The sequence below is a fragment of the Vigna radiata genome, chromosome 8 (assembly GCF_000741045.1).
Source record: "Vigna radiata var. radiata cultivar VC1973A chromosome 8, Vradiata_ver6, whole genome shotgun sequence".
In the NCBI taxonomy this organism is placed as follows: domain Eukaryota; kingdom Viridiplantae; phylum Streptophyta; class Magnoliopsida; order Fabales; family Fabaceae; genus Vigna; species Vigna radiata.
Window position 1 is genome coordinate 35,593,861 of NC_028358.1, and position 23,264 is coordinate 35,617,124.

Consider the following 23,264-nt stretch of genomic DNA (forward strand, 5'->3'; position numbering starts at 1 on the left):
AGTGAGTGGGTTTTTTGTTTGAATAACATAATAAAAAAGTTTGCTTTTGAAGAAACTATTGTTTCAATTGTATGAATCAATATTAGCTGTAAATTTTTTTTTTTTTCATTTCGTGTTAATTCTTAAATTAAACATACATGTTATACATTTCTATTTTTAAAATAGAAACCATAACCATTATAAAAAAATATTAAGATTGGATCATAAAAATAGTAAAATTGTAAAATTAGCACCAGTTGCAAAGGTGCCTAAAAAATAAAAACTACCATAATGTAAAATGCAATACAAATTTGATTGCATAGTGAGGGTGAAATGAGTACTGATAACAAAGCCAAAATGAGTAGTTCCTATTAAATTTATATCCACTTAAGCGTCACATAATCTACATACAATATACGTAGCAAAATTCGTAAAATTCATGTTTGCTACAAGCTATTAATTTCTTATACACATTAGATACCATGAAACGCTACTATATGATATGCTTCCTCAAACAATCTAAAAAGAAGATTAAAAACAGGGGAAAATGCAATATATATGATGACCCTTCAGGCATTGGCTTCTTCCTTAGAGAATCTTGCACGGGCGCATCAAGTGGTCATTCAAAACTTTGAGGGAAGTATAGCATGCAGAAGTGGCTATATTACATGAAACACCAAAGCATGCACCATTGTATTCTCTCTTTTTCTATGGCAGGAAACCTAATCCTAGATTAATCACACTACATTTTGATCTCCAAAAAACTGTATCTAGTCATGCTAGATTTCACCAGAACTAAAATCTCCAGGGTACCTTTTCGAATTTTATGCTACCTTTATGGGTCTTTTTCTTTCCTACAGAATCATTTTCTTCTTTAGACCCAGGCTCCCTCTGTTTTCTTGTATCTGAAGGAATACCAATGACATCATGCGATCTAACTTTGCAGTGTACATGTCGATTTTGCAACACAGCACCATTCTTTGAAGTAGAAAGTCTTCCATCTCTAGTCTTGTTTCGATTTCCAATCATTATGTCATTATCTAAATACAAAAAGTATCGCAAGGTTAGCTCTGTAAGAAATCAAGTACGAAACTAAGAACTAGCCAGCACCCAGATATCTCGTATCTCCATATATAAAAACTAGAATCAGTACTCAACATAAATACATAATTAACGATGCTCTCTACAAGTATAACTACCCAACTTTATTTGCTAAAAATAGTACTGTTGCATCAAGAGACAAATAATTGGTTTTTATTTTCTTCTCGAACAGTCAGGGGAGTAAAAGTTACTTCGAAGTATTTGAGGTTTCCAATGAAAGTTCAGAAGTGTGTGATGGACATTTTAGAGACTTAGCTCTCACTTTATGTGCACAATTGATTTGGAAATAAACCCTTTATTAATTTGTATTGACTTAAACAGAAGGGTGGAAAACCAACCTAAATTCGCACTATTCAGGTTTAGAACAGGAAAGTGGAGACTACGAAATTCCAAGAAAACACTGGCTCCATTGCCCAATATAACAATGTAAAACTAAAATCACGGTATGCTAAATTGAAAAATCTGGTAAAACATTGTTTAACCCCTGTTATCTGAAGATTTCATTTTTTTAACTGAAGTCTTCTGCAATGCTAATAAATAGCATGCAATCCCCAATAAGACATTACGAGTGAGATTCAAAAGGGAGTTTTATTTGCATATATGTTTACTTCAAAATACGTCTATTAACTTTCTCCTGACTATATCGCGATCGTATAATGTGCATCATCACAATTGTTCAGAATTATTGATTATAGGGAAAATTGAAGTAGAGTGTGAAAGGGAACACAAAGTAGGAAAACTAAGTTACGCAGGATGGTTGTTGACGGTTGCACCCATTGATACTGAACTTACAAAATTACCCCGATACCTTTTACATAGGTCACACTGCAAAAACAACTTCCTATTAACATAAAACTGCTCTGTATTTCTTGAAGGTCTAAATGTCACTATCACACTCACAAATTCAGTTTCCCTGAAAAACTCATTTCATCCAAGGTTTCTTTGCATGCAAGGTTGAGTTATGAGTTTCAGTTCCCTTTGAAGTACATAAAAGTAGGTTTGGGCTTTTATCTGAAAATCCCATTTTTTCAACATGTGTATTGCATCCTTTTGGAAGAACTTTTTACGGATAATTAAGAAGAAAAATCAATCTCATATCTTCTAATAGGATATCTACAAATAAGTACTTCACTCAGTTTTAGTAGCCAATCCCGAGATATTGCTATGCATATTATAAATCACGATAGTTCTGATGATCTCATTTTCAATCTAAGATTCAGAAAAAAAACTCAGATATTCAAATTGCAAAAGACATCTGGTACACAAACAAATTTAGCCAACAAAATCCGATGAAAAGCATGAGATTTTACCAGGACTAGAAATGACAGCACGAGGTGGAGGAATTGGACTGACTCTAATGTTTACTATATTTTCATCAGTACTGCCATCCTTCTCAGATCCTGTAGTTACTGAAGAAACACTGAAGTCTCCAGAATCTTCAGTTAGGGGTACTCTTGGAATAGTTACATGCGGAACATAACACTCCGGTACTCTTACAACAGAGGGCATGGAGACAACTTTCTTGTCTGTCACTGTAAAATCAGACAATAGCAAATCCTTTCTATATTTAGTAAAATGAATATGACAGATAATAATGACCAACTACAATTTTGACTAACTGGATGAATGAAAATGTTTAGCGTAATAATGGCAATATTGCATATTGCATATATAATACAAACCACACTCCCAACCTCCAAATTTAGGCCAAAACTACAGTGAAAAAACAATCATAAATTAAAACTAACAAAATGGGAAAAGGAAAGGAAAACACCATCACTCACTCATTCATGTGATTACTTCCCCAACTATTGCTTCAAAAACCTTTAAGCATGAAGAGTAATGTAGATAAAATCAGGATAATTCGTGCATTAAGGAACGTAAAACATACAATCACATAAAGCCAACTCTAACAAAAAACCTCAAGCTATTCGTGGTCTTATAAACGTTTTATTCGTAACAGTTTAGCTGCAAATAAAAACCAGCAAAAGAAAACAAAATAAAACACATAATAGAGTTCAAATACAATTTTAATCAAATTGTATCTCCTTTTAAAATAGAGATATTTGGTCTCTTGGTTTAGAAATTGGTCTATTTCGCTTTTAATATTCAATTTTACATATACTCTTTTTCTTTTATTTAGTTCAATTCAAACTAAAAATTCATTCAAATTAATATAAAAATATATCGTAAAAAAAAAAGTATGTAGACAAAATTAACAATGGATCAAAATTGGGAGCTTTCGAATAATAGAATTTAATCAGGGGCACACAATTTGCAAACTGAATAAAAAAAAAGAGATTAAAATTGTATTTAAACGAAAACAAATTAGAAATACCTGGAGAAGATGGCTGCAAATACAGAGACAGGAAAGCTTTGAGACCAAGTTCACCGTCGTCATCGTGTCTTACCTTCACCTTCGGATACACTGAAAGTTGCAAACACACATATAAACAAAAACAGCATACTCTGACGGTAAAAACAATAACTAGAAAAAGGAGGAAAAAAAAAACAAGATTGGAATTACGAACTCGTTTGATTTGGGTGGAAAGTAAAGTATGGAAAATCGGAGAAGAGAAAGAGAGAATAAGAAGGCGTGTGATTGGTGTGAGGAAAAGGAATGATTAGGTTGAGTCAAAGGAGTGATCGATTCCTTTCCCTTCCGTTCCCGCGTTGCGTTGCATCATTGCACTGCACTGCACCATTTCATTGCACCTGGGTAATGGTGGGGTCCATAAATACGCCACCTAAGTTGATTCCTTATTCAATTCAACCACGTATTTCAACGCTTCTTTTCTCCTTTCACTCCTCCTTTTCGTTTTTCCTATTATTTAATCACTTTTATTTGCTTTCAATGTCTACATATATATTGCCTTTTCAGTTATAGGTTGTACCAAAAGGTTGCTAATTTTTTTCTTTTTACGAAAATGGTTCTTCCATCAGATTCAGAATTTCACTTTAATCATAATATTTCGGCATATCTTATACGTTATATAAATGGTCGAAATTAAACAATAATTTTAACTTGAATACATTTATAGCACTGAATTTGGTTGAGTATTTCCATGAATTAAAATATATTTATATTTTCAGTAAATGAATTTATAAAATGTTTTCGTTAATGCAACTTTGTATTTTATTTTAAAAAAACAAAAAAGGGAATTCAAACTATGTTGAGTTACTTTTCAAAAAGTATATGTTTTCAACAACCAAAGCAAAATTTAAAATGCTACTAAGCTTGCTATCGCTCCTTAATTGGTGACTTCTCTTTTCATTGAATTTGAAATGGTGAGCCGCAATGTTTAGTATAAGAGAACATTCAATATCTCTCTCCCTCTCTCTGTATAGACACCAGATAATATTAATTTTTATATAGACTAATTATTTTATTTAAATATGTGATTAGAATAAAAGATGACTTGTGATCAAGATATAAAATTAGAGAGTTTATGTAAATTCGTGAGAGTTAAGTATTCGACTCGTAAATTCATAAGAATTTATTTTAAATGAAAAAAATTATATAAATAATATCTTAATTTAAATAAATTTACAAAATTATATAACTTTAAATAAATAAAATCTATAGATATATTGTTCATAAAAATAAATATTTTAAAACATAAATACGTGAATTATTTTATTTGTTTTGATGCATTTCATTAATATATAACAAAAAAAAAAATAATTGTAGTAGTGCCATGAAGAGAGACAAAGGTGCATGAGAGACAGTGACAATCAGGTCATGAAATTCTAAACTCCAAATAACCTCGTTTTTCTTAATTTTCTCCCTTTCAATATTGTAAGATCGCTCCAAACTCGCAATTCTACTCAATTCTATTGTTTTCACAATCGATTCTATGGAGTTTATGTCGAAAACGAGTTTACTTCCGAGTTAACTCGGAAGCCACACCTGAGAACATAAACTCGTAATAGTTTACAAGTTAACTCGAGAGTTTGATAATCATTTTTATGATATTTATATTTTAAGGTGTGAATTCTTTTAAATAAAAGCTGATTGGCATGACAATGAAAATAATCTATCTTTGTAGGTTAAAATTTGATAGGTTTAATAAGACATAATAAAGAAAAATTACTTATGGCACACTAGGTGAATGTAGTATTATGAATCTTATCATAAAATTACTAACCATTTTAAAAACCATCACACTGGTTAGTATCGTGACGTTTAAGGCACTAATATAATTATTCCGTTGGTAATAATAAAATCTTAAATTTATAATAAATATAGTTGTTCATTTCTTACATCCTTCCAAATATATTATTAATGAAAAAATCATAAAATTTTGGTAGTTCCTCTAATTGCATTAGGATGAAAGAACTCATTTAACTCAATCTTAACTTAAATAAAGTTTATCAATGGTGACATTTTAAAAATTACTAAAAATATTTATACTTTGAGTCAAATAAAAACCAAAACATACATGTTTTGGCTTTGGTTGTCTCAGTATCGATACCTAAAAGTTTTCATTAATTTAAAAAATATCATGGATACCAGAGTTGACCTTTTCATTTATTTTTTTAATTCTACTTAATTCTTTTACTCCTATTAATGCTGGAGACTTTTTCTTTTTGGAAAAAAGTATTATAAATATCTGTACATATTTATTTACATATATAATAATGTTGAAAACGTGACACGTGGAATTAATTTAAACCTGCATTTAGTTTTCTTTTTATTATTCATTATTCGTGTGAAATCTTTATCCTTACAGAAACTTAATTTTAAAAATGAAATATTATATTAATTCAAATAGTCTCGTATCATTAAATACCATAATAATATTTTAATCGTAATTGGAAGTAATATTTATAGCATAACACTTTTCTTAGATTGTTTTTAATATTCTTAATAAATGTTTGGAAACTTAACTTTCAAAGATTTATTTTAAAACAATTTTTACATAATAGAGTGTTGTAAACACAAAACAGTTTGCACAGTAAAAAAATAGTTATCACATTCCAGTTATTAGAACCTTGCCCTAATAAGAATGCAGTTATAAATTACAAATATCTATTAAAATTAGTATCTTCTTTAGTATAAATTGCATATTATAAATGTTATATTATATATTTTATAACATTTGTATGGATAATGATATTTAGACAACATTTTTTTGACAACATTTCAACATCATCTATATGTCATTCGGTGATTAGTCCAAAATTATCATAAATACCACCATTCACAATCAATAATAATAATCATAAATACCATCATGGACCAATCACAGAATGACACGTAAATGATGTTCAAATGTTGTCAAAAAAATGTTCTCTAAGTATCATTATCCCATTTGTATCGTATATAAAGATTAGTATAATGATATTTAGACAACATTTTTTTAACAACATTTGAACATTAATTACATGTCATCATGTGATTGGTCCTAAATTAATCTCAATAACTTGACTAGTTAAAACAATTATTACGGAAAAGTTAAACCTGTTTTCAGAAAAAAAAAAAAAAAAAGCGTGACTATAAAACCATATATGAGAAACTAATAACAAACAAAGTAATAAAAACAACACATTTAAAATAACGTCTTTGGAATATTGTTTTTATTTAAAAATATTGTTTTTTTATTAAGAAAGATCATCGACTTATTAATGTATGTTGCCAACTATTTATCGCACGTAGAAAACGACTCATAAATTATGGACATTTTATGAGAAAAATAACCTAAGCAGAAAAACATTTTAAATGGTTATTTTTTATACAAAAAAAAATAATTTTTACGAAGAAATATATTTAAATAAATTATATTAGATTGAATTGATTTATTAACCCTATTAATAAATTAAGTCTGTACATATTATTTTGTAAAATATTTTAACATATTCATCCAATAAGATTGAACTATTTTGCGACTTCACTCTATTCATTACAATGATATGACCATAGGAGAGTTATAGTAAGTTATTTATTTAAACAATATCTTGCTTATGCAGTATAAATTAAACTTTGATTTTCATGGCGTAAGTTATTTATATGGTTAGCTAAAAAAAAATATGTCTATAAAAAAAATTAATTTCATAACATGTTATTAAATGATAATACAATTTTGTGTACTATATTTTAACTAAATTAAAAATATATGTCAAAAGAAAAAAAAATCCAGTCATTTATCTTTATTATTATTATTTATGTTTATTTGTGTTCCTAATTGTTAGTGTGAGGATGATACCGAAGTGAATTTTATGTATGTAGTTTTAATTAAGTTATTTTACCTTTTAAAATAAACTCTGTCCAGTTATTAAGATCATGAGAAGGTGGATTACAAATGAGAATGAACTCAAATCACAGAGCATGCAGTTTAAAAGGATGACATGATATGTAACAAGCAACATATCTAATAAAGCTATTATGACAAGACAAAACACTATCAAATAAATCAAATTTATATTTTGAACAAATGATGATGTTATGTTATGTTATTGTCTTATTAGAAAATGTCATCTATGTCATTCTAGATGTACAAAATGGGATAGAACTTTAATAAGTGGACCAAATTTCATTAATTTTAAAAGGTAAAACCCTAATTTAAGGCGCTAAAATCTGAAACACCAAAATATCTCATATTGGGAATTAATGGAGAAAAAAAAAAATACAATTAAGCCTAAAGAGTGAGACAGTGAAGTCCAAGAAAAAGGAGCAGCATGCTTCTTCTTCCATCTTCCAGCAATATGATATCATCAACAATACAGACCTAGACAAAACAAAACTAAACTTCAACATATCACAACACAGACAACATTAACTAAACAAAAATAAATCTCTCTCTCTCTCTCTCGCTCTCTCTGTCTCAAATCTCACCTCTTGCTGTGGTGCAGATCTCAAGGGGGATCTGAAGGGAGGTGAGGTTTTGATTGGGGGAGGGGGCAAGACGCCTCCTTTTTAGGGTTTTCTACAATGGCCACACCCTTTACGTTTCCCCTCTCCGCTACTCAGGTTCACGTGTAATTTCTTTTTCCCACACACCCTTTTTCTCCGCCATGATAATTAACCTCAAAAGCAACCATTTTGTTTTCTTCAGGTGGGTACCTACTTTGTGGGGCAGTACTACCATGTTCTTGAGACCAAGCCCGAGTTGGTGTATCAGTTCTACTCTGACGCCAGCACTGTGATACGAATTGATGGCAATGCCAGGGACACTGCCACTGCAATGCTGGTTCGTTTTTTTTTTTCTTTTGTTTTCTATTTTAAGGATATTTTGGCATTTATATCGAGGTTTGAAATATAATTGCATTATTGGGAATTTGATTATTTGGAATATGTTATAGGACATTTTCAGCCTTTCTAGCTTTTTGTTCTGGTTTTCTCTTGTGTGATATTAGTCAGTTTTTTATAAGAGGTTCTGACCGCTGTTTTTGAATTATTATATTATTCAGTTTATTTAGTGGTAGAACTGTTCTGGTTTTGTCCAATTATTATAGTGAAACTCTTATTTCCCCCAGAATTAAAGAAATTTCTCTCTGGGCAGCAAATCCACGCGCTTATTATGTCAATCAGTTTTACTGGAATTGGAATCAAGACAGTACAATGTCTGGAATCTTGGAGTGGTGGCGTTCTTATATCGGTTTTTGGTTCTGCACAACTAAAGGACTACAATGTGAGGAGGAAATTTATGCAATTATTCTTCCTTGCACCCCAAGAAATGGGCTTCTTTGTGCTCAATGATATTTTTCACTTTGTTGACGAGGAGCCAGTTCATAATCTCCAGCCTGCATTTTTGGCTCAGAGCAATTTTGACTCAAAATTAAATGCTCCTAGTACAATTAATAAACCAGGTATGTTCTATTTCAGCCTTTGGGATCTTTTGAGTTTTGATTGAATCTTATAATTATTGATTCACTTATTAGTTATTGTCATTTGAAGATAAATGAAAAGTGCAATATTGTTTCTACTGCCATATGTACTCAGAAGTTAGGTCTCTATGACTTTCTACTGTTATCATGGATGATCCCTGTTTTTTTATGTGGATTTTTTATCTGATTTTGTTCAAAACCTGACTTAGACTGGTAGTCAAATTTTCATTATATATTGCTTGTCCCAGAGGATCTGGTAGTTCTTAAGGTGTTAAATCAGAAAATGTAAGTTATTGAACTTTATTCCCTTATTTGGATTCCTAAGCTATTATCATCACGTGCATTGCATCTGGTGCTACTGCAACTGATAACTGTGTAGCTCATTATTGCAGGTCTGTATTTATTGTTTATGTATAGTCAAATGTTGTATCTTGTCTATTCTCTACATCGTCACCGGCCATTGTCACATTCACGACTGTATTGTTGCTGTTATCAAATTTTAATTTAGTTGTTAGGTTCTATTTGGATAAACTTGTTCTAAATATTTTCAGAGAAAAATATGAGAGTTAAATAAAACGAACTTTTCTCATAAGTTAAAATCAACTTATTCTGTTTAGTGGAAATCTCTCATTTAACTTCTCTGAAAATTGACTTGCATATTTTGATTTAACTTATAGAAGAACGTTCAATTTTTATTGTTTTTTGTTTTCTTTTACACAAATAGGGACTTAGTATAAATGGCAACCAAAGATTTCTATCAACGAGTTTCTAGCTTAATAAATCTGAACCATATATCCGTATGAGTTTAGCCATAACAAGCAGTTGATGGTGATATTTTTTAGTGTAAAATGGTAAGTGAAGATTAATTGCCATAACCAAGAGTTTATAGCCTTATAAATCTGAACCATATATCCATATGAATCTGTCCATAACAAGTGGTTGGTGGTGATTTTATTTTATATTGTAAGATGGGAAGGGGAGATTAATTGCAAACTGCATTTATTATTGATAAATGTTCTTATAAAGCATTAAAACTTCATTTTGTTTTTGTTTTATAACCATTGTGGCTGGTTATGGGGTATACTCAATTCTTCAAAATATAGTATTTTCTAGTAATTGAGATCTGAGTTTTACTTTTACAGTTTCCAACTACCTGTTGGGTGGAGATATACAGGCAAGGGACTTCGGTGCTACAAATGAGGTCAAAGAAAACGGGGCAGTCAATACCTATGGATTTTCACAGCAACAAATTGCACAAGTCCATGAATCTGAACATGTTCAGGAAGATGTCATCGCTGAAGAGTCACATGGTTTTTTTCAACCTTCTGTGAATGATGTACAAGAACATGCACCTTCTTCTGCCGAAGAACCTCCCGAGGAGCCCCTAAAACATACTTATGCTTCCATCGTATGTGTGAACTAATGAATGGATTACTTACTGCATGATGTTTTTCTTTTTGTGATTCTGTTATGACTTCAGAACTGACTATGTTATGAAACTGTTTGAAGTTACAGGTTGCTAAAGGACAAGTTACACCATCTGTAGCTTCTCAGCCATCTCTGAAGAAGGTGCCTTCTTTGGACAAGGAGCATTCTACACCAACTAGTAGTCAGAAAACACCTACATTGACTAAAGCATTTGAAAGGTCTGAAACTGATGTAGCGGAGGACATTCCCACAGCTGATGATGAAGGTAACTATGTGTACTTGTTGAGACTAATTCATTCAATTTTTATTTTTATTTTTTTTTAGATAGTTACTCTTTGGTGTTGATGCCCGTTTATGACGGCTCATTTCATCTTTTCACCAATAATCGAATTTGCTTAAAGGAATCATTGATTGCTTATGTATGGGTTTTATTTTTAACTACTCATTTATTAGTAACATTTTATTTGATTGAAAATGTCTTCAGATGAAATCAAATCTGTTTATGTGAGAAACTTGTCCCCTACCGTCTCTGCTTCTGAAATTGAAGAGGAATTGAAGAATTTTGGCAGGATTCGACCTGATGGTGTAGTCATAAGAAGTCGCAAGGTAGGTTTTTACATCATCAAATCATTGTAGTCAATCATATGTGATGGTGCTGCTATAGCAGCTTTGCACATTGGATTCCAGCCTTGGAGCAGTTTTTGTGTATTAGTGTAATTTTGTGTGCTTTGACATGCAATGATAGCAGCTTTGACATGGTTTGATATGCAATTTTGTGTGCTTTGACATGCAATTTTGTGTGCTTTGACATGGTTTTTACATCATCAAATCATTGTAGTCAATCATATGTGATGGTGCTGCTATAGCAGCTTTGCACATTGGATTCCAGCCTTGGAGCAGTTTTTGTGTATTAGTGTAATTTTGTGTGCTTTGACATGCAATTATAGCAATTTCATTTACTATGTTTGCAAATGAAAGTTCCTCTTCTGGCACTGTAGTGGTGTCATATTGCTCTTTTATGGGGAAAATCTTGGGATTTCCTACAATTGATATTTTATCCGATCAAAAACTCTATTCCTCCCTCACTTGCATGCCATGCCCACTCAGAGAGAATCCCCATCCATCCTTCTGTGATGAGATCTCTGACATCACAGCTTGCTTTGGGCATTGATCTGACCAATCCTTCAATCTTACAACATTGCTCTGTTTTATCCTCTGGTCTTTCACCACTCTCAGTCTATAATAGAACAGGTCTTGTATTCAGTGTTCTGTGCTCTCTTGTTCTTCTAAACTCTACCATATAATTTTTATTTCCTCTAAATTCTAATCTGGTGTTGTCTTTGCATTGATAAAAAAACGTCTCCATCTTAAATATTAGTTATTTGTATTGTTGTTTATGTAATGTGTAACTTCAAATTAGCAGCTATGTGGCTTTGCACTGCTATTAGGGAATGTCTACTATGTTTTAAATAACTATTTTACTTTATTAATTCATTTGTATCCCATTACAGAGCTAATTTTTCCAGTTATCTCCAGGATGTGGGAGTCTGCTATGCATTTGTTGAATTTGAAGATATGAATGGGGTTCATAATGCAGTCAAGGTTTGGATTCCGTTTTAGAGAAATTTATGATATCCACTTGCTTTGGAATTAAAATCATGTTTTAATATCACCCCCGTTTCAGCAAAAAACAATGTTAAACATACTAGTTGCTCACAATTATTACACAAATTTTCGATCTGCACTGCTGATCTAACAATTAAACTGTTCCTGATCTTTGGTATATTTCCAGGTTTTCACCTTTTAAGTGACATTTTTCCAATTTCATAAGATGTAGACTCATGTTTGTTTTGTATGTTTACAGGCAGGATCTGTTGAAGTAGCAGGAAGACAAGTATACATTGAGGAACGAAGACCAAACAGTAACATCCCTTCCCGAGGAGGAAGTATGTCTTCTTAAGTTTTCTTCTCTATTGTGTTTTTTCTTCCCCAAAATTTCTCTGTTCATGAATATCCTTGACTCAAGATATATACACACACATTCACACACATGTATATAATACTTGGTTAAAATGAAAGTTCAGAGAAATTACATGTTTGTGAAGCCTTTTTTCTTCACTTTTTTAGCTGTTTTTTATGAAAAATAAGTTGTTTTTTAAAGAAACTGGATTTTTGGGACATCAGCTCAAATAGTCAAGAAGTTGTTTTTATGAATCTGAAAATTTGTAGGTTATGATTATTTTCTAGAAACATTTTTTCTTTTTCAGCTTTTTGGTTTTTCTGACTTGATCATCAACAGGGAGGGGCAGAGGAAGAAGTGGCTATCAATCAGATGCACAGAGAGGGCGTTTTGGTCCAAGGAGCTATGGCAGGGGAAATGGGCAAGATGGAAGTGAAAGAGAGTACAATAAAACAAGAGGAAACGCTTTCTATAGACCCACTACCCGCCAATAGAGGGGGTATTGAGATTATCAAGGTTCAACAATAACCATATTTTTTTACCAAGAGAATCAAATTTTGAGATTTCAGCATCAAATAGTCACTTTCAATAGATGTTAAGATCCAAATATTGATATTTTTATGCCTTAAATTATGTTCTTGGAATATGATTGTTATTTATTTATTTATTTTTAATGTAAGAGCCGTTTGTTTCAGGGTCATTCAGAGTAGTACGAACTGTTAAATACTTTCTTGGAGGAAATATAAGGAACAATATATGGTTAAGATAATTTAATTGTTTCTAAGTTATTTTGTAACATTTGTTAAAATGTGTAATTTATAAGCGCTTTCATTAGATTGTTCCTGTAGAAACTTCTTACAAATCCAGTGAACTCTGTATAATTTGTTATTATATTCCTAAAAACAAATGAGATCATTGTGCGTGCGCTTGGGCATGTCAAACCAGAATTTCCATTACATGTTATTGGAACACTATAAAAAAAATTGATATTATTAAGTTTTCTCAATTATTATTATTATTATTAGCATCACTTCATCTTCACACAAAAAATGTGTAGGTTTTTCATGGAATCTTTCATGTGACTGCATGAAATTTTTTTATCCCTAACTAGCTCTTTGGCGTAACAAGGATAGGCATAGTAGTATAAGAATAGATTAGAACAAGGTCCATCAATTAGCAGGGTACATCTCAATGAATGCAATACTAATTAGGGAAAGAAATTTCTCTTAACTAGTTTTTTTATCATAATCATAAATCATTTCGTAAGTTATTATTTTCCTGCTGCTACATTAGATACATGCCCTTCTAGAAAAATAAAGGCCAAAGAAATGCAGTTAGTAAAATAAATACGGTTTTCTTTATTGTGGATGAGTTAAACTTTCTGCTAAGATGTGTTGATTGTGTGCAGTTTCTTTATTCACCAGCAACCACAAGCATTTATTTGGCACCTTTTTCTGCAGAATATCACTTGAACATGGCTCTGCCTCTAAATTTCAGCTTTCCCCATCATCTGTTTCCCAGAGAAAGGACGTATATGCTGCTAGAACATTGCTGAAAGAAGAAAAGTTGTAACAGTTGCATCTTAATTATTTATGTAAATATTTCTTTTTCTTTTGTTCATAATTAAGGGCACATGTATACTGCATTGCGCACTAGCTATAGATGATTCAATAATTCTTTCAACGAAGGATCAAGAAGAGCCTGGCCACCATGAATTTTCCTCTCCTATTTTTCAGAATTACAAACATGTTCAGAAGCATAACGTTTTATATAAGATGTGTCTCAAAACTGTACCTATTCCCAGGAGTAGCCTGAACTGCTTGCTCAAATAAAAATGAAGCTTTTTCCTCGTCATGATGAAGTTCCCATACTAGTTTGGCATATTCCGATATCATTTCACCGTCACTGGGATCAGCTACTATTGCACGTGAGTAGTAATCCTCTGCTGCTTGATGATCTCTCTTGGACTGTACATTTAAAGTGGAGGTGCATGAACTCAACTTTATAAGGCTCAGAATTCTCTAATCATAAAGTAAGTGATATAAAGTTTGCACTCATGTAAATTCTGATATATACCCTTGAGCTGTAATGATGAATAGTTGTCAGACATGCTTAAATCTATTATGGTAGTTATGGCTTATATGAAGGGGCTATAGTGCAAAGCACCGTGCTTGTTAAAAACTTCATTATAAATGGAGAGAGAGGTTCATCTAACAAATCATAGTTTGTGCCTCAATTTGTAAGAGGCTGGTTGTTGTTTAACGCCATAAATGAATATTCTGTGTACTGATTTCGTCCCAGCAAACCAAAATAAAATGTTTTAGAACAAAAGAGAACAGAGAATAATGGTAAGAAGACTTTCTTCATTCAAAGTATTAAGACAGCTTAAGAAGCTTGCATTGCATGTGCTGCTACATTGAAAAAGAAAATTAGACAAAGAAGCATCTGTTGGTGTTTAATCATATGCCCAACGTATTTCCTAAAAGATTTGTTTGACTCTGAACATTAAAATAAAATGAAAAACCTCACCTGCAACAGAAACTGAGCATACTTTTTCAGAAACAAAGGATTGTTTGGATTTTCATCAATCATCTTCTGAAAATAATCTTCAAAATTACTTTCCTCACCACAATTAGCTGCTGTAATTAGTGCTGCATCAGTCTCCTGTCTACTTGAAAGAACTGAGACTTGGCTGATTGGATCACTTGTTTCTTTGGAGGGCTTCAAAAGTTCGGTCTTTTGATTTTCCATGTCACTCTGCGCTTAGATATAAACCGTGAGTATTAAATAATTAATGTATCATTCAGAAAAAGAAATGACCCCTAAGAAATGAAAAAGATCAGAAAACGCAAAAACACCTGAATTTCATGTTTTCCATCTTCATCATCAAAATCTTCAACTTTCCAGAGAAAACTAGCATATGCTGCAAGAACATGGCTGAAAAGGATATATTACATATTTACCGTTATCTTATTTTTTTAGTCATGAAAAACTGAACAATTTGCTTGTCTAAATAGAAGCTTTCAATTTCTGCAGGCTAGAGTAAGGTTGAAGAGCAACTTTTAGGCTGGTACTAAGCTCTAACTGATGATAATTTTAGCCTTCAAAACACAATGACCACGTTGTATTTAATTTTAAATGAGATGGATATTTTGGCTGTGGCAATCTACCTGTCTTGAGGAGCAGCTTGAACTGCACGTTCAAAATAGACTAATGCTGTATCCTTGTCACGATGATTCTCCCACACTAGCTTCGCATACTGTGTCAAGGTTTCACTGTCATTAGGATCTGCCATGGTAGCACGAAGGAAGTATTCTTCAGCCCCTTGAAGGTCTCCATTAGACTATCATCATTAGATGTAACAAATAGGATGTCAAGCTTCTGAGAAGAACTATGAGAAACTTCATGCTAGTCTCAAAGAAACTAAAAGGTGATGATTAAACAATATACCTTCGTTTGTCATCCAAGCATGCCTCTTACAAACCTAATTAACTCTTATAAATGATTTTCAGAAAACGAGTTGTCCTAATAGACATGCCTCATGGGATTTACTACAAACATGAAAGGTTCAATGTCTATGCCCAAATCAATCTAAAACTAAGACCTGCATCTATTCATGTCAGAACCAAATTTCAAAAGTGATGTATTTTTTAATTGAAGAATGCACAAACTAATCCGAAATCTGCAAGATTTGCAATCAGTTTCATTCATGATTGACAACTCACTTGTAAAAACTGCGCATACTTTTTGAGAAGCAAAGGGTGGCAGGGATACTCATCAACCATCCTCTTGTAATACCCTTCAAGATCCTCACTTTCTTGCAAGTTGGGATTAAATATATCATCATCCATAAGTTTATCAAATCCTATGTCAGCATCAACCCCAAGCCCCGTTGCCAGATACATGGGAGGACTAGCTGGTTCAACATCTTCCTCTTCAATACTCAAATTCTGAATCCCATTGGACCAATCATTCTCATTCTCACCTTCCTCAATCAAATCCATCTTCTTGTTCTCAAAACTGAACTCACCACTGCCCGTGACTTCCAAACTCTGTCCAAACAAAAGAGTTTTCTTCAAAATATCTTCTGGGGTGATGCCATCATCTCCATCTCCATCAGGGTTGTTGTATATTGCAAATGATGGAGCTGAGTACAAGGTTGTCGATTCAAAGTCATCCTCCATCACTGACTTGGAACTGTCCATGGTGCTATCAACAAGATATGCCAATATCTGTAATTTGCTGCTAGTCTCAGAGATGTTAAACTTGATATGCAAGGATGAAAAACACAGCCTAAAAAAGCAAGGTCGGTTGTTAAATATTGCTAGCAATATTATGGCAAGAGACTGAGTTATTGAGAAATGGCAAATTGTTTGTTTCTAGTTTATCAGCATTAATTCTGGTCCAAGTTTTTTAAATATTTTTCGCTTGCTTTATGTTACAAAAATCCAGATCCCAAGTCCACCTTTCATTAGACCACGAGGAGGAACATGACCACAATAATTGTATATTTAGTTCTCAATTTAATAATAATTGTATATTTTTTTAAATTGAGCTAGAAAAACTGTACAAATTAATAAAATAAAAATGTAATAAAAGTCTAATTTTCTTTATTCTATATAATTTATTAATTAAGATTCAAGTGAAAAATATAATTGATTTTAGTTTTGAAAGTGGAGTTATGAAAAGAAGGTCAAAAGACCACCCAGCAGAAGCAAGACCAACGTGATTCTGCTGAAGAAGTGCAGGAAGAAAGAGTATTGTCACATGAAAGTACTTACATTGGTTGATTTTATGGTATTTGTATGTGTATGTCTGCACAACTTTTTATCGAACAAAGCCAAGAATGAATGAAATCTACTTTTTTATTTTACATTTTGAATGGTTTTTAGTGAATAAAAAAACTATTTAAAAATAGTGTAAATGAAAATATTGTTTACATTAAATGAATTTTGTTGTTGAATAATAAATATTACATTAAATGGAACGACAAGTTCAGGAATTCTCCGGCAAGGCATATGAGCTCGCCAGCACCGCAATTTAAGAACTCACCAGCGCCACAATATATGAACTATCCGGCACCCTAGTTCAAGAATTCTCCGAAACCGTAGTTTATGAATTCTCCGGTGCAACAGTTTAAGAACTCTCCGGCACCGCAGTACATCAGTTTTCCGGCGCCGCAGTTTAAGAATTTGCAGAATCTGCAGTATATAGCATCTCCCATGCCGCAATATATGACATCTCCGAAGCTGCAGTTTCGGAACTCACCGGCGGTGGGGGCGTCGCTGACGGTATCGAATCTCAATCCGAAGAGGGGGACGCCGATGCATTCGTTCGGAAAGGTGAACAGTGGGATTGAGTACATGACGCCGCGGAGGTGAAACATGGGGAACATGGGACAAATGGTGATGATGGAGTCGGAGCTGGGGCCATCCCCGTCGGAAGTGGCCGCGGCTATAGCGAGAAAGCCCGTGATTGACTAGGGGGAACACGAGATGGTGGGAGGGTGGAGATTGGACAGGAGCTGGCGGTCAGACCTGCCGCCAGTGATTGATCAGGGCGAGCTCTCTAGCCACCCGACATCGAGCACAAAGACCAGCCGCCACTCTCGAAGGCACACCGACGGTGGCAATACATCGAGTGGAGGCGGTGGCAGGAGTGGGGGGTGGGGGCGGGGTAAAGGGTAAGGGTAAGGGTCATAGTGAGAGTGGGTTGTTCTCAGGCGATCTGCGGTGTTGAATGCTATGTTGGTTGCGGCAGCAACTCTAAAGGAAAGAAGGCCCGCCGCTCTGTCTCCATGGACAACAATACCAGCAGTCTTCTCTGATGGATCCAAACCCACTACAACAACATGGGAATATTCATGTAAATGTTGTTCCATGTCATCAATGCACTCGTTGGAGAATATATGACTCTCCATGGGATATACATGTCAAGTGCAAGTAAACTATTTTGTGCTTAAATAAACATGCTTGAGTAAGCATTTGTGAGGCAGATTTGAAAAGTTTCAGATGCCTCAACATTTCGTTGCAATCACATAACCTCAATTCTTGTTTGATAACATGAGGAAATTAACTACAAGAAAAAAAAAAACACCCTTTGATTGATTAAGAAGCATTGTATTATTCTTGTGTTGTAATGTAGCAGATGAGTTTCAACAGAAACCCTTGCATGTATATCTTGTTCTGTAAACATTATCAACCATACCAATCTATCTTGACAACTTTCCAACTGCTGTAGTTTTAAAAATCCCGCTTACAAGCTCATTTTTACCAAATGCATGATTCTGGCTCTAGCATATAAATCCTTTCAGTTCTATCATTTATTTTTCCAAGTAGGTAGAAACTGCTGTCTAAACATGGTAGCTTATCTACAGGAACTTCCTGGGATCAGTTACGAAACCAGTTAGTGCAGAAGCTGCTGCAGTATACGGAGAAGCAAGATATATCTGGCCTTCTATGTGCCCCATCCGACCAGGGAAATTTCGATTTGTTGTTGAGACACAGACCTGCATAGAGTGTCCTTTCATCGGTTACATCGAAAGCAAAAACAATAACACATTCAAAATATATAGGAAGTTTCTCGGCATTTATCTATAGCTGCTCCAGAAAATACAAGCCAGCCTTTTCTAAGGAATTTGACTTTAGCAGAAGGGCAGTGGCGTTAACTGGAATATGACCCAACTACGTTTTGGGTTTTGTATTTGGCTCTGAGCAATAATTTTTATCACATGATGTTTCCAAGAGATCCAACTATTTTAGGTACACACTAAAATTTTCTTTTTAAGCAATATTTTATAAAGGGTAAGTTCGATTTGAAGAAAGTGCAGGTTTACCTGGGGTTCATTCAAACGTCCAAATGTGTCTCTTGGGCCACCCATACATGCAGCACAACTAGGACTTGCTGGAGGATCACATCCAGCTTCTTCAAAAATCTTTGAACAAGTCTTGCCACCTGAACCAGGTACCTCAAGTGTGTACAGGTCCATCCAAACCTGAAAATTTGATAATTTTGGTAATTGACACTAATGAAACAGGAGACACCCCATAAATTGAATAGAAACAGTAATCCTTCACCCACCTTCTGTGTAGCAGGAACAAGAAAAGTAGGAACTTTGACAGTTTTTCCCTACAATGGAACCGGTTTCATCATGTAAAGATGATAAAGAAATAAATAGAAGTGCCAGTTACTAATGTTTACTAAGCAGAAAAATAAAAAATCACTAAGATCAAACTATCCAATTGTCTCACATACTCCTGTTCATAAAACCTGTGCTTTTCTTGTATGCATTGTAAGTGTTATTATTTACAATCTCATTTGCAAGAGTTATTATATATGGCTAACACATTTACAATCAGACATAGATATTGAAGTAAACTTATTTATAGTGATTTTTAATTTGAAGACTTCCATTACTGGTGGGGTGAAAAATAACATGTTTGCTCAATTCAAAACTCCTGACTCTAATTCATCAGCATGACAGATTGCAAACATAGACATGAAAGTCACTGCAGGATTGTCATCCTTCATGAAGAGAAGTGATTGTTTCAAGCCCTCCCCAAAATGGATCCATTCTCCACCATAAAATATATGCAGTTTGTATGTTATAAAGAATATGAAGTATAATAAGAAATTGTAATAGACATACACCCGCTAAGAAAACTTTTGCTGCAGCCATAAAATCTTCAGTCTTTCCACCAGTACAGGATCCAATGTATACTCTGTCAATTTTCACATGGTTGCATTCTCTTGCCAAAGCACGATTATCAGGGGAATGTGGCTGTGTGGTGGTTTAAACTATATTAGCAATCAAACACAATGATTTTTTACAATACAAAGTTCTTTACACTTTTATGGCAAAATGAAGCCAAAGAATATGAGTTGAAGTCAAAGTACCTTGGCAACCAATGGTTCCATCTTTGATACATCAAATCTATACCGGGCTAGAAATCTAGCACATAACGAGAAAAGACAAGAAAAAAACAGAGATTTGAAAAAATCACATAAGAGAAAAACGAAGAAAACCAAGGTGGAAATATATAAATTATACAGAAAAGGGGATTTATATTTTGATTATGTGTCTATATATATATATATATATATATATATATATATATATATATATATATATATATATATATATATATATATATCATTAATGTATATATATGTATATATATGAGTAGCAAACAGAACTTGCCTTGCATTCTCATCACTAAAAACTGGCTCATATGGTGAAGACGTCTTATCCTGTGCAAAACCACTCAACAATATAAAATCCATGGCAGTGAGAGAAAGGGAATGCATTAAGGGCATTGATTAACTCCAATAACCTCTAAGTATTTGTATGTGGTCTCATCAGCAGCAACAATACCATTTTTCCCTCCAGCTTCTACAACCATATTGCACAGTGTCATCCTTTCTTCCATCTACGATACAACAATTCCAAAGTCACATACTTGAGCAAATAAAATAGCATAGACAAAAAAATGAAAAGTTAAATATACATACACTTAAACTTTCAACTGTTGTCCCAACAAACTCCATCGTTTTATATGTTGCACCAGACATAGATATTTCACCAATGATCTGAATGAGGGTAAAGGGTTTCAAAAGGCAACACCTTTGAGAGAAAACAATGTTATAATATACTAGTGCCAAGGAGTTTTGATTAACCACATTTTATTAAAATGGAAAAACACGTGAGAGGAAAACATCACCCACGTTCAAGATTAGATCCTTTGCAAGCAAATAGCTGGGCATTTCACCATCTAGTACAAATCTTAATGTTGGAGGCACCTGCAGTTTAAGCATGTTTCAGACATTAACCATGGTTGATATCAACAAATACTAAGATGTTATGCAGAAGAAGCAGAAATAGTGGTGTTGGCTCATCTGGAAGAAAGACACAAAATTTTGATTTTCCCAATACACTCCTTTACCCAAAATACTATTAGGCTTGGTGCATGGATAATATGCTGTATCACCTTTTTAATAGTTCTAGAATCCTTGGAGTTGATATAAATAAGATATTTATGGATGATTGAATATCAGTCTTATAAGACTCGTAGTCCTAATGAAAAGTCTTCACCCTCATCTACAAAATCCAAGTATTTTTTATATATAACAAAATGAAGACACTTTTTTACTTGCCTTGAGTAAGATCTTCCCTGTCCCTAATATAAAAGCTGCATCAGTATTACCAACTCCTGTGGCAAACTGACCAAATGCTCCAGCTGATGTGGTGTGTGAATCAGTACCAAACAAGACCTGTTGTCACATATGAAGTGATCAGAACATTTCTGAAATCTGTAGATTTCAGATTTTAACATGTCTTAGCTTTTTTAACAGAACTCACCTCTCCAGGTCTGCAATGACCCTCTTGTGCCAGAGCAATGTGACAAACACCTTTATAATCTGGATTAGCCTGCAATGTGTAAAATAATTAAGGGGGGTTTGATATAATGATGGTTGACATTAATTGAACTATGGTTATAATTGTTAGAAGTGAACTTTAAACCTAACTCAATCCTATAAAACCGGCTTGTAGGGTGAAGTTTGTACCCACTTATATATACTGAATTAGTAGCCCGATAACGGAATATCGCTAAGATAGACTCTAATCATGGCTCTGAAACCATGGTAGAATTAAACTTTTAAGTCTAACTCAACCCCACAAAACTAGCTTGTAGGATAAGGTTTGCATCCATTTATATACACTGAATTGGTCTTATCTCTAGTCGATGTAGGACTTCCAACAATAATTTTTACCTTTTTTAAACAAACATTTTCTATGCTGAGATTCTATATATATTAAGTTCTTTGAAATCCTTAAAACGGCAAAGGATCAAACCTTCACTTTCTCATTTCCTCTCTCATCACTCCAAACAAACTATAAAAACGAAAAAAAGACTAAAGAGAAAGCGTACCCTGAAATTACTGCGATCTTGAATATCATAGAAGTACTTGATATCTTGCTCCACACAAAAGTCTCTTGCAATATCCACGTTGCGGTGTGCACGTTCATCATTTGTAAATATATAGTGATCAGGGATAACCACAACCTTTTCACGGTCCCAAACCTTATGGTGTACAAATTTCACATCACTATTATTATTCAAGAATGTAGTAGTAACGTATCATCACTAAACAGTTTATTCATAACTAAAATTTCAAACATGTTCCAAAGAAAACATGTTGGAGATACCTTTGCAGTGTTGCCAAACTGTTTCTTGAAGATTCCAGTTATCCCTGGACAAGTGATATCATTGATCATCAAAACATCCACATTTGTCCATGCGTTTTCCCCTGGTCTCACTTCACCTTTCTCAGCAGCTCTTGCCAGAATCTTCTCTGTTGCAGTCATGGGAATTTTGGTCTGCAGTGAACCAACGCACCAATATTAGCACTATGTATAATAATTTGAGCATGTCATTGGAAAACGTGAAGAAAGTGAACAGAACTGAGCCAGTTGCAGAAGGATTCCGTTTGTTCTTCTGGGATGACACAACAGAAACAATCTTCTTTGATGATGTTTTCTTGCATGTCTGTCTTTGCCCTATTGTAAAGGATTGTGAAGGAAGAGCAGAGAAACTCAAGTCTTTCTGAAACAAAGTATCAGAATAATTCAGAATCTGAGAAAACAATGGTTATAGTCTATGATAATAAGAGAATATTAACATTAATGTTGTAGTGTTTGTGTGTGTGGAATGTAAGCTTATTGGTGGAAAGACCTTGCAAGTTATGAAAAGTGAAGAGATGAATGCCATGATCAATGAACAGATTTTGCTTTTCTGTTTTAGTCTGTGCGTGTGTGTGAGAGAGAGAGAGAGAGAGAGTTTCAAGAACAAAATGAAAACAAAAAAGTGAAATTTATGGCCAATTTCCCTTGAACTAAGCAGCCTATAGCTGCAATCCAAGTCTCTTTCAACGCAAAATTTTTGCTGAATGATTGTTTTTCCATTTACCC

General features: G+C 33.5%; 4 protein-coding genes and 1 long non-coding RNA gene across 8 annotated transcripts; 2 read left to right on the top strand and 3 right to left on the bottom strand.

Annotated features, from left to right (window-relative positions):
- Nucleotides 1–320: 320 nt before the first annotated feature.
- On the bottom strand, nucleotides 321–3,882 carry LOC106769891. 2 transcript variants are annotated; one of them, XM_022785332.1, is made up of 5 exons: nucleotides 3,612–3,882; nucleotides 3,419–3,508; nucleotides 2,865–2,904; nucleotides 2,391–2,612; nucleotides 321–1,019 (listed from the first exon to the last, which is right to left on the bottom strand). In XM_022785332.1, the coding sequence occupies exons 3-5, from the start codon at nucleotides 2,866–2,868 to the stop codon at nucleotides 775–777; spliced, it is 471 nt and encodes a 156-aa protein (XP_022641053.1). In that variant the 5' UTR covers nucleotides 2,869–2,904; nucleotides 3,419–3,508; nucleotides 3,612–3,882; the 3' UTR covers nucleotides 321–774. The 2 variants fall into 2 exon arrangements, with proteins under 2 accessions (XP_022641053.1, XP_014511170.1); XM_014655684.2 differs by lacking the exon at nucleotides 2,865–2,904 and having other exon boundaries at nucleotides 3,612–3,876.
- A 3,761-nt stretch (nucleotides 3,883–7,643) lies between these two features.
- Nucleotides 7,644–14,149, top strand: LOC106772543 (putative G3BP-like protein). Of its 3 annotated transcripts, XR_002669325.1 has the most exons (11): nucleotides 7,648–8,050; nucleotides 8,136–8,270; nucleotides 8,583–8,889; nucleotides 10,050–10,315; nucleotides 10,417–10,600; nucleotides 10,820–10,941; nucleotides 11,872–11,937; nucleotides 12,200–12,281; nucleotides 12,635–12,811; nucleotides 13,756–13,889; nucleotides 14,032–14,149. XR_002669325.1 is itself a non-coding variant. In XM_014659008.2 (9 exons), exons 1-9 carry the CDS (start codon nucleotides 8,012–8,014, stop codon nucleotides 12,787–12,789), a joined length of 1,350 nt encoding a protein of 449 aa, XP_014514494.1. In that variant the 5' UTR covers nucleotides 7,644–8,011; the 3' UTR covers nucleotides 12,790–12,989. The 3 variants fall into 3 exon arrangements, 2 of the variants coding, with proteins under 2 accessions (XP_014514494.1, XP_014514492.1); XM_014659008.2 differs by lacking the exons at nucleotides 13,756–13,889; nucleotides 14,032–14,149 and having other exon boundaries at nucleotides 7,644–8,050; nucleotides 10,423–10,600; nucleotides 12,635–12,989; XM_014659006.2 differs by lacking the exons at nucleotides 13,756–13,889; nucleotides 14,032–14,149 and having other exon boundaries at nucleotides 7,649–8,050; nucleotides 12,635–12,989.
- On the bottom strand, nucleotides 13,713–16,721 carry LOC106772544. The gene is made up of 6 exons (XM_014659009.2): nucleotides 16,021–16,721; nucleotides 15,466–15,638; nucleotides 15,154–15,232; nucleotides 14,825–15,052; nucleotides 14,090–14,262; nucleotides 13,713–13,846 (listed from the first exon to the last, which is right to left on the bottom strand). Exons 1-6 carry the CDS (start codon nucleotides 16,498–16,500, stop codon nucleotides 13,789–13,791), a joined length of 1,191 nt encoding a protein of 396 aa, XP_014514495.1. The 5' UTR covers nucleotides 16,501–16,721; the 3' UTR covers nucleotides 13,713–13,788.
- A 1,039-nt stretch (nucleotides 16,722–17,760) lies between these two features.
- Nucleotides 17,761–23,121, bottom strand: LOC106771070 (3-isopropylmalate dehydratase large subunit, chloroplastic). The gene is made up of 15 exons (XM_014656965.2): nucleotides 23,029–23,121; nucleotides 22,759–22,899; nucleotides 22,503–22,673; nucleotides 22,225–22,377; nucleotides 21,654–21,722; nucleotides 21,449–21,565; nucleotides 21,020–21,094; nucleotides 20,807–20,884; nucleotides 20,629–20,724; nucleotides 20,496–20,545; nucleotides 20,192–20,246; nucleotides 19,944–20,075; nucleotides 19,376–19,423; nucleotides 19,131–19,289; nucleotides 17,761–18,803 (listed from the first exon to the last, which is right to left on the bottom strand). Exons 1-15 carry the CDS (start codon nucleotides 23,062–23,064, stop codon nucleotides 18,666–18,668), a joined length of 1,518 nt encoding a protein of 505 aa, XP_014512451.1. The 5' UTR covers nucleotides 23,065–23,121; the 3' UTR covers nucleotides 17,761–18,665.
- Nucleotides 18,670–19,936, top strand: LOC111242373. Its single transcript, XR_002669326.1, has 3 exons — nucleotides 18,670–19,056; nucleotides 19,125–19,258; nucleotides 19,771–19,936. It is a non-coding gene; the product is annotated as an uncharacterized LOC111242373 (long non-coding RNA).
- Nucleotides 23,122–23,264: the final 143 nt, after the last annotated feature.

Excerpts from the sequence above, each read along its gene's own strand:
- LOC106769891 (XM_014655684.2), bottom strand. Across the intron at positions 2,613-3,418 it reads TTTGCAGCCATCTTCTCCAG|TGACAGACAAGAAAGTTGTC; the intron begins GTATTTCTAATT and ends CTGATTTTACAG. Across the intron at positions 1,020-2,390 it reads TGCTGTCATTTCTAGTCCTG|ATAATGACATAATGATTGGA; the intron begins GTAAAATCTCAT and ends TTTTGTATTTAG.
- LOC106772543 (XM_014659006.2), top strand. The coding sequence starts at position 8,012 with ATGGCCACACCCTTTACGTTTCCCCTCTCCGCTACTCAG. Across the intron at positions 8,271-8,582 it reads ACACTGCCACTGCAATGCTG|CAAATCCACGCGCTTATTAT; the intron begins GTTCGTTTTTTT and ends CTCTCTGGGCAG. Across the intron at positions 10,601-10,819 it reads TCCCACAGCTGATGATGAAG|ATGAAATCAAATCTGTTTAT; the intron begins GTAACTATGTGT and ends AAATGTCTTCAG.
- LOC106772544 (XM_014659009.2), bottom strand. The coding sequence starts at position 16,500 with ATGGACAGTTCCAAGTCAGTGATGGAGGATGACTTTGAATCGACAACC. Across the intron at positions 15,053-15,153 it reads ATGGAAAACATGAAATTCAG|AGTGACATGGAAAATCAAAA; the intron begins GTGTTTTTGCGT and ends ATCTAAGCGCAG. Across the intron at positions 14,263-14,824 it reads ATGCTCAGTTTCTGTTGCAG|TCCAAGAGAGATCATCAAGC; the intron begins GTGAGGTTTTTC and ends TTAAATGTACAG.
- LOC106771070 (XM_014656965.2), bottom strand. The coding sequence starts at position 23,064 with ATGGCATTCATCTCTTCACTTTTCATAACTTGCAAG. Across the intron at positions 22,900-23,028 it reads CACTTTTCATAACTTGCAAG|AAAGACTTGAGTTTCTCTGC; the intron begins GTCTTTCCACCA and ends ACTTTGTTTCAG. Across the intron at positions 20,725-20,806 it reads CAACAGTTGAAAGTTTAAGT|ATGGAAGAAAGGATGACACT; the intron begins GTATGTATATTT and ends GTTGTATCGTAG.